The sequence below is a fragment of the Chanodichthys erythropterus genome, chromosome 16 (assembly GCF_024489055.1).
Source record: "Chanodichthys erythropterus isolate Z2021 chromosome 16, ASM2448905v1, whole genome shotgun sequence".
Classification (NCBI taxonomy): Eukaryota; Metazoa; Chordata; class Actinopteri; order Cypriniformes; family Xenocyprididae; genus Chanodichthys; species Chanodichthys erythropterus.
The window spans coordinates 8,431,045-8,441,367 of NC_090236.1; the positions used below are offsets into that span (position 1 = coordinate 8,431,045).

Below are 10,323 nucleotides of genomic sequence, written 5' to 3' on the forward strand. Positions count from 1 at the left end.
CCTCTTGGCCAAGGAACCACTCCTTAAAATAAAATGCTATTACAAAAAATGCTACAATAGCTGCAAATCACGTCATGTATGCGTAACGAGTCAAATGTTTTTATTTTATTTAATTTGTTGCTTTCATAATCAACTTATTTATTAAATACAACACACAACCTGTATATAATTGCTGAAAATATTTGTGGGGGTGCTTTGGTCTTTCTTGGGGGTGCTGAAGCACCTGCTAGCCCCTCCCTAGCGCTGCCCATGATTATAGTTATTGACAGAACTTCTCAAAACTTCTCAATTGTTTTCAATAAATTTGTATATTATATAATGTTATAGTCATGATGTTTAAATAATGGATATAATTAATACTTCACAGGTCCTCAAAACAATATAGCAAATTACTTAATATTCCTTGCATCTGTTTTAAAATTGTAAATAGGGACATTCATTCTGCCTATTCATTATCTGAATTGTCCATACAGTTGATCTCCTGATGAAACAACTCTTCATCTCCCCCTTTTTTCCAGCTTATTTTGCTGTCATTTTCTAGTCCCATGCTCTTCAGCTTTTTACTTATCTGGAAGATAAGCAAGAAATAATCCAATAAAACTTGAAAAATCATGCTACACCAATAGGCTACATATCATCCTACATAACAATAATGATGATGATGATATGATACAAACCTCATTCAGAATGTCAGTCTGTAGTGAAGTATCATTCAGTGTGCATTTATCATTACAGGACAATTTCAGTCTGACAGTCTGTCGTCTAATTAATTTGGCATCTAGAGAAATACAGAGTAAGTCATCCTCAACATAGAAAATACACCAACAATGGAAAACATATCACAGTTGTTTGTAAAATCTGTTTCAAGAATTTTTGTTTGAATAATTTGATTCTGGGGAACTGTGGAAACTCACCTCTATAGCAGATAAAAGGACACTTTAGATCACAGCTTTCATGAGCCCATTTCCCAGAATCTGTTGTTGACATGCCGACACAGTCAGATCCTGAACTCTGGGATGGTTGACCTTCTGTCCAGTATCTGAAGCTGAGGTTCCATTGATCAGACCATTCCCAAGAGTCCAGGAACAGACCAATCCAGACCCACGATTCCGATGGAATAATATTCTCTATCTTATTCTGTTCCTCAGAGTTGTGGATTGTGGGCAGGTCTATGTGATGCTGTCTGCAGTAGCTCTGAGCCTCTGTCCAGTTCTTCCAAGTCTGTACCCTGATGTATTCATGTTCTATTGAAAAATGGAAAATAAGAGTAAGCCTCAAGCTCTCAACCCAAGATAAACATGATATTTACAATGATAACAACTCAAAACTCACCACTGCAGCAAACAAAGTGTAAAACTGATGAGCAAGGATAACTATACCAAACTCCAAAGGCAAAATAGCCACATTCCTTATGACTGCTCGGTTCTCCATTAGCCCAGGCACTGTACTGTGTGAGTGTGTCTTCTCCATTAGACCAAACCCAGCGTTTCTGTGTCCCTCTCTTCAGTCCAATCCACACTGATCCGCTGTATCCATCATCCACTATATTTACCAGCCTGTTCACATCATCCATGTTGTCTACAGTAGCCAGGTCAGTGTACTTCTCTCTGCAGTAACTCTGAGCATCTGGCCATGACATTCTCAAATTTATATAGTGGTACTGACGAGAAAGAGCAGAACTGCTCCCGAAGAGCCCTGTTAAAATCAACATGTTAAACCATATCTCCATGTACACATCATCATAAATACAGATTACAAATGACCACACCAACCTGACAGCAGCAGCAGCACAAACAGACTCCCGTCCATGACTGCTCACACAGATCCCCTCTGCTCTGTATGTGTGCTGCTGTTCTAATGAATAAGAAAATAAGAGGAACTGAAAGATTAAACAAGTCATTGATAAGGGGGGTGGGTAATGCATACAGAAACTGTATATTTACAGTACACATGCTTTGAGAGGTAGATTACAAATTTTCTTAATTAAACATCAGACAGTGTGCTGTGGGCTTTGCAAGCTTGGAGCTGGTAACTGGAAGGTCGCTGCCTTGATCTCCATAGAGTCTAAGTCCAAAACCAAGTCTAAAACCAAGCACACTTAAAGGTAGGGTCTGCAATTGTGGAGTGGCTTGCAATAGCAAGCTGGTTTTGAAAGCCTCCCTTCAGAGCATCTCCAAAACCATGTCTCCTCCAAAACACATGAACGCGCACAGCCAGAGCAGAGTCAACAAAGCATAAGGGACAGCCTTAAATTACCTCATGTCGCGAAGCCCATAACATTACAATAATAATGAACGTAAACAACTTACAGAGCTCATACTTGTACCACCTTACTGCTGCAGATTCATTTCAACGTTGATAGTGTTGACATTGAAACGCATAAATCACTCATACATTTTAATTCAGTTAAGTTTAAGTTCATCTATATTAAAAGAAATTTCAGTAGTTCATACAACTCAAAACAATGAAACAGTTCAGTTTACTTAAAATATATATCAGTTCTGTGAACTTGAAAGAAAAAAAAGTGCTAAATACTCATAAAAGTTTTGACTGAACTAATTTGTTTAATTTAAAGGTGCCCTAGAATTGAAAAATGAATTTCCCTCGGCATAGTTAAATAATTAGAGTTCAGTACATGGAAATGACATACAGTGACTCTCAAACACCATTGTTTCCTCCTTCTTATATAAATTAGATTTTTGCAAAAGACCTCTGAAGAACAGGCGAATCTCAACATAACACAGACTGTTACACAACAGTCGGGATCATTAATATGTACGCCCCCAATATTTGCATATGCCAGTTCATGTTCAAGGCAATAGACAAGCCAGTATTAACATCTGGAGCTGTGCACAGCCGAATCAACGGACTTTATGCAGGTAAGCAAGCAAGGACAATAGCGAAAAATGGCACGGATAGATAATAACTGACATGATCCATGATTACATGATATTTTTAGTGATATTTGTAAATTGTCTTTCTAAATGTTTCATTAGCATGTTGCTAATGTACTGTTAAATGTGATTAAAGTTACCATCGTTTCTTACTGTATTCACGGAGACTAGAGCCATGTCATTATTTTCATTATTAAACACTTGCAGTCTGTATAATTCATAAACACAACTTCATTCTTTATAAATCTCTCCAACAGTGTGTTAGCTTTAGCCACAGAGCACCATCAAACTCATTCAGAATCAAATGTAAACATCCAAATAATTACCATACTTACATGATCTGACATGCTGCATGATGAACACTTTGTAAAGATCCATTTTGAGGGTTGTATTAGCTTTGTGAACTTTGCTTATGCAATGTATTATAGAGTCGCGAGCTCGGGGGCGGGGAGTGCGAGTATTTAAAGGGGAAGCGCGCTGAATCAGCGCATATTTAATTAAGCCCCAAAATAAGCAGTTAAAAAAATTGAATAATAAAAAATCTATGGGGTATTTTGAGCTGAAACTTCACAGACACATTCAGGGGACACCTTAGACTTAGACTATTACATGTTGTGAAAAAGGGTTCTAGGGTACCTTTTAGTTTGTCCTACTCAAACTAATTGATTATTTTGAGTGTTAGGGTTTACAGTGTACCTGAAAGATGTAAAGACCCGTTTTTTAATCTGAATCTCTTATATAGGACGTGCCATATTGTTTGATTGCGTCTATGTTATGAATATAGAATTACATTTATAAAAATGAACTGAACTGAAATTTTTGAACTGTGATATAAAGTCTTAAAATTAATTTTTTGTATTGTAAACCCTAATGTATTTAAGTAGACTTCAAATGTGTGTGAAATATTTTTTGAAAAATTGTTTTACTGAAAAATTGTTTCTTGTCCTGTAAATCTGTTACTGATGCAAAGAAACTTTGCACTTTTACTGTCACTCCTATCAATGATTTCCTTTACAGTCTCTGCTGCACATTACACAGTAAGTTCTTGTATTATTTTTGTGGACATCATGAATAACTAGTGAGTGTCTTTGGATCATTTAAAAAAATTAGCCCAAAAGGTAATTCATTTAGGAATCAGACTACATTTGTCATTTATGTATGTTTCTGATTAACTTAAAAGAACAGCTCATGAGTCATTCATTTGGGAATATCTTTTGAATTCACTAAAAGGAACGATTAGTAAGAATTTGTTCATGAATTGGAATACATTACATTGTTCATGCTATAAGTTTTGGACTAAAAAAGAACTGCTCATAAGAGTGATTCATGTCAAAACAAAATGCCACTGTATTGGGAATCTACATTTGTTGAGTATTTCAGCAAAGAGTATTTTATTATGGTGTTCCATACTACATTCTAAAAAGCTTGGGTTATTTTTTTCTACCCAAATCCTGTGTTGGACCTTTTGGGTTAAACCCTTTGGGTTTTTTGTGTTACCCAGATCCTGGGTCAGACATAACAACCCAGGGTTGAATTATTTATCGCCGTCTTTTTGTGACCTCTTCAGGAGAGAGCAGTGCAGCTTGTCAAATTGGTGCATGTCTTCGGTAAAATACAGGTTTGTGTATATTTTATTTTGTCTATAAATTCATTATTGTACTTTATATCATTTAATTTTATGAAAGCAACATATAAGGGTGTGATGTGAGTCACCTACACGATTGTCACTTTTTGCCTGATGGAAATGCCTGATGCTTTGCATAAAATTTTATGATTTTATTCAAAATGATACAGAATATAAATACTTAGGATGTTAAAATATGCTCTCAGAATTGTACACTGATTATTTATGGACAGGTTATGGAGTGAGTCACAGCATATTTTGGCTACGAGTAAAACGCAGGCGGTCGTCTGAAGTTATCAGTTTCCCAGCTGAACGCAAAGCATCTTCGGCACGAGATCCAGTGCCGGTTATGGTGGAAAAAGGAGAAAAAAGACTAGTCGATTACACCCTGATAAAACAGCCATGTTTTTTCATTCATGAGTTATAGCCATTTAAGTAAAAATGGTCTCACTCACGTCGAATGTTTTGGCACTGAATCGGTGTCAAACTGATCGGTCAAAAAACCTAGGACTAGTTCGCAAAATAAGTTACGGGGAAAAAAATTCTAAATAGTGGAAAAATTTCCAAATTGCAAATGAAAGATATATGTTTTGTCTTTCCTGAGTCAAGGATTCCAAAGAGATAAGGCCCTTGAGTCTATGACAAAAAAAATGAATAGCTAATTACAACATTACAACCTAAAAATGTAAAGCCTGTACAAATACTAGAAATCATGAAATAATGGAAATAATTGGGAATCATGTAACAAACAGTACACACTTCATTTATCTATTATAACTTTTGTGTTGTTTTGGTCACTTGGCTGTTTTCTTATAAAAGTCCAGAAATTCTTCTGGTTTTTCATCACATGTGTGATGTTCTTTTTTAATGTGATGACATTATGTCTTGCTGCCAGCCAATCGCTTCACTGCTGATCATGGTTTTGAGTATATATCTGCCCTTTTCAACGAACACAAAAATGTGCAGTAATCTCAGACAACTTAATCCAGATATTTTAATCAAATCCACAAATTCATTTGAAGAACCAAATTAGCCAGAGATCAGTTATCACGATTAGAAGATCTGGCATCTGTCAAATCATCTCAAAAGTGTTGAGCAGGGTATGAATAATGGACCCCAGGTAAGTAAAGTTCTCAGGAAAACAAACAATCCAAAACAGGTAAATCCACAGGCAAATATTTACACAGGGAATAGGTCCAGAAATCAAGTACGAGTACAAAAATAAATACACTTTATTAAGGAAATTATATTTTAAATTTACAATTAAAAATAAAAAAGAATACACAATGCAACTATTTGTAAGTTAGGCTAGATTCATTATAGTCAGGGTCAGTGCCAGAGAATTTTGAACACAGGTGCTGAGGGGGCGCTAGGTCATTGACAGGGGTGGCTGGGCAATTACTTGTAAATATGTGCAAAAACGTTTTATTTTTTATATAATAAAAAAAATATGAGGAAAACACACACACTCACCCACATTTTTAACATATTATTTGACTGCACAATTTAAATACAGTGTTTTTTAAAAGCCAGACGTTCACAGAAGAAGCATTTCGGAATTTCAGTCAATTGCATTATGACAACAAAAAACACTGGGATACATTTAGTTGATATTTAAAGTCTCAAACCAGCCTTTGCTCTCTATGAACTATGGCCAGATGTGCCAAGCTGCTGTTTCGGACATCCCCACAGTTACTTATACACTATATTGACAAAAGTATTGGAACACCCCTCCAAATCATTGAATTCAGGTGTTCCAATGGCATTCCATGACCACAGGTGTATAAAATCAAGCACCTATGCATGCAGACTGCTTCTACAAACATTTGTGAAAGAATGGGTCACTCTCAGGAGCTCAGTGAATTCAAGCGTGGTACCGTGATAGATTGCCATCTGTGCAATAAGTCCATTTGTGAAATTTCCTCACTACTAAATATTTCATGGTCAACTGTTAGTGGTATCAATACAAAGAGGAAGCAAATGGGAACAACAGCAACTCAGCCACGTAAAATCACAAAATGAGGTCAGCACATGCTGAGGCTTACAGTGCGCAGAAGTCGCCAACTTTCTGCAGAGTCAATAGCTACAGACCTCCAAACTTTGTGTAGCCTTCAGATTAGCTCAAGTACAGTGTGTAGAGAGCTTCATGGAATGGGTTTCCACAGCTAAGCAGCTGCATCCAAGCCTTACATCACCAAGTGCAATGCAAAGCGTTGGATGCAATGGTATAAAGCACGCCGCCACTGGACTCTAGAGCAGTGGAGACTTGTTCTCTGGAGTGACGAATCACACTTCTCTGTCTGGCAATCTGATGGACGAGTCTGGGTTTGATGGTTTCCAGGAGAACAGAGTTGCCTGACTGCATTGTGCCAAGTGCAAAGTTTGGTGGAGGGTGGTTATGGTGTGGGGTTGTTTTTCAGGGTTTGGGCTTGACCCCCTTAGTTCCAGTGAAAGGAACTCTTAATGCTTCAGCATACCAAGACATTTTGGACAATTTCAATTTAAACTTTGTGGGAACAATTTGGGGATGGCCCCTTCCTGTTCCACATGGATGAGCGAGTTTGGTATGGAGGAACTTGACTGCACAGAGTCCTGACCTCAGCCCAATAGACCACCTTTGGGATGAATTAGAGTGGAGACTGTGAGCCAGGCATTCTCACAAAACATCAGTGCCTGACCTTACAAATGTGCTTCTAGAAGAATGGTCAAAAATTCACGTAAACACACTCCCAAACCTTGTGGAAAGCCTTCCCAGAAGAGTTGAAGCTGTAATAGCTGCAAACGGTGGGCCAACTCCATATTAAACCCTAATGGGATGTCTTTAAAGTTCATGTGCACGTAAAGGCAGGAGTCCCAAAACTTTTGGCAATATAGTGTATGTCTTCAAATGTTGGAAACAGGTCAAAGATCTCTCAAATATAGAGAGGAGTTTGTACAAATCAATAAACGCATCTTTATATGGTCCAAAAAGTAAGTTAGTGTTAATGCGGAGGAGTGTGGAATCTTAAGTATTAGTGTGCTTAGCTAGGAGGCGCACATGCAATCTTTTTTTTTTGTCAGCATCAGCAACGTCATCGTTGCAACCAACAGTGTCTCAGAAAGCATTATAGTTTAAATATGTTTTAAATAGTATAAAATGTGTTCTTTTCCCCACAATACTTTCATAATCATTACTTTTGCCAGTGTTTTGCAGCAAAATTTATGCGCGAGCTTGAACACGGAATGTGATATCACGCCTGTAGCTATATAGATAGGTTATTAAAGGATGGTTTAGTAGGCTATTATTATATTAATTAATTTAATATAAATGTGCGACTAAACGATTAATGGCCTAAATGAACAAATACTAGAAAATTCTTTAGTTGGGGGAACCTCTTGGCCAAGGAACCACTCCTTAAAATAAAATGCTATTACAAAAAGTGCTACAATAGCTGCAAATCACGTCATGTATGCGTAACGAGTCAAATGTTTTTATTTTATTTAATTTGTTGCTTTCATGATCAACTTATTTATTAAATACAACACACAACCAGTATATAATTGCTGAAAATATTTGGTCTTTCTTGGGGGTGCTGAAGCTCCTGCTAGCCCTTCCCTAGCGCTGCCCATGATTATAGTTATTGACAGAACTTCTCAAAACTTCTCAATTGTTTCCAATAAATTTGTATATTATATAATGTTATAGTCATGATGTTTAAATAATGGATATAATTAATACTTCACAGGTCCTCAAAACAATATAGCAAATTACTTAATATTCCTTGCATCTGTTTTAAAATTGTAAATAGGGACATTCATTCTGCCTATTATATTCATTATCTGAATTGTCCATACAGTTGATCTCCTGATGAAACAACTCTTCATCTTCCCCTTTTTTCCAGCTTATTTTGCTGTCATTTTCTAGTCCCATGCTCTTCAGCTTTTTACTTATCTGGAAGATAAGCAAGAAATAATCCAATAAAACTTGAAAAATCATGCTACACCAATAGGCTACATATCATCCTACATAACAATAATGATGATGATGATATGATACAAACCTCATTCAGAATGTCAGTCTGTAGTGAAGTATCATTCAGTGTGCATTTATCATTACAGGACAATTTCAGTCTGACAGTCTGTCGTCTAATTAATTTGGCATCTAGAGAAATACAGAGTAAGTCATCCTCAACATAGAAAATACACCAACAATGGAAAACATATCACAGTTGTTTTTAACATCTGTTTTTTTTTTGTTTGAATAATTTGATTCTGGGGAACTGGGGAAACTCACCTCTATAGCAGATAAAAGGACGCTTTAAAAGACAGCTTTCATGAGCCCATTTCCCAGAATCTGTTGTTGACATGCCGACACAGTCAGATCCTGAACTCTGGGATGGTTGACCTGCTGCCCAGTTTCTAAAGAAACGGCTCCATTTGTCAGACCATTCCCAAGAGTCCAGGAACAGACCAATCCAGATATGGTGTCCAGCTAACAGAACGTTAGTTATTTGGTTATTTTCCTCAGAGTTGTGGATGGAGGGCAGATCTATGTGATTCTCTTTGCAGTAGCTCTGAGCATCACTCCAGGTTTTATTGCTTTGTACCAAGATGTATCCATTATTTTCTAATGAGAGATGCAAAAAAATAGTTCACAGCTCTTCTTTCCAAGTTAAATGACACAATAATAAATTTAAAAGAATGGGAAACTCACCATTTTGGCATACAAAATATCTTAGAGAATCACATGCCATCATATGCCAAACCCCAGAATGAGTAGTTACGCAATCTCCACCTCCATGTCCATTCGGCTGTGAAGAAGCCAAGTTTAAATAGTGAGAAGTCAAGTCTTCTCCATTAGACCAAGCCCAGCGTGTCTGTGTCCCTCTCTTCAGTCCAATCCACACTGATCCGCTGTATCCAGCATCCACTATATTTACCAGCCTGTTCACATCATCCATGTTGTCTACAGTAGCCAGGTCAGTGTACTTCTCTCTGCAGTAACTCTGAGCCTCTGGCCATGATTTTCTCAAATTTATATAGTGGTACTGACGAGAGAGAGCAGAACTGCTCCAGAAGAGCCCTGTTAAAATCAACATGTTAAACCATATATCCATGTACACATCATCATAAATACAGATTACAAATGACCACACCAACCTGACAGCAGCAGCACAAACAGACTCCCGTCCATGACTGCTCACACAGATCCTCTCTGCTGTACAGTATATGTGTGCTGCTGTTTTAGGAAAATAAGAGGAACTGAAAGATGATTAAACAAGTCATTGATAAGGGGGATGGTGATTGCATACAGAACACTGTACATGTACTGTGCACATGCTTTGAGAGGTAGATTACAAATTTTCGCACACATTAGACAGTGTGCTGTGGACTTTGCAAGCTTGGAGCTGGTGACTGGAAGGTTGCTGCTTTGATCTTCATAGACTGCAAGCCTAGAAGAAGCACACTTAAGAACACTTTTGCATGCCAGGCCAGTAGTTGGCGATGCTACTTTGTAAAGAAACACTACCTATAGACTGAACAAATAGTATGCAAGTGCATGATGTCACCATTTTCACAAATTCACGTTTTTGTAGTTTACACAGGGACGATAATGGTATTGTTTTCAAAAATGTGCATTTTCAAACATTTGCATTTCAGGCCCCCAAAATGCCATTGCTGTGTAAATGAACAGCCAAAACGCATAAAAGGTTTTCAGTTTTTAGTTGAAAACAGCGTTGTATAACCGGCCCCTGAAACACAGGTAAAAACATATAGGAAAACAAGAGGCTAACAAGGAACAGGTGTGGGTGATGAGTTACTATG

General features: G+C 37.3%; 1 protein-coding gene across 1 annotated transcript; it reads right to left on the bottom strand.

Annotated features, from left to right (window-relative positions):
* Positions 1 to 445: 445 nt before the first annotated feature.
* LOC137003730 (macrophage mannose receptor 1-like) lies at positions 446 to 9,691 on the bottom strand. Its single transcript, XM_067364020.1, has 8 exons — positions 9,658 to 9,691; positions 9,212 to 9,580; positions 8,779 to 9,124; positions 7,673 to 7,676; positions 1,333 to 1,660; positions 915 to 1,244; positions 678 to 778; positions 446 to 568 (listed from the first exon to the last, which is right to left on the bottom strand). The coding sequence occupies exons 1-8, from the start codon at positions 9,689 to 9,691 to the stop codon at positions 446 to 448; spliced, it is 1,635 nt and encodes a 544-aa protein (XP_067220121.1).
* Between the last annotated feature and the right edge of the window lie 632 nt (positions 9,692 to 10,323).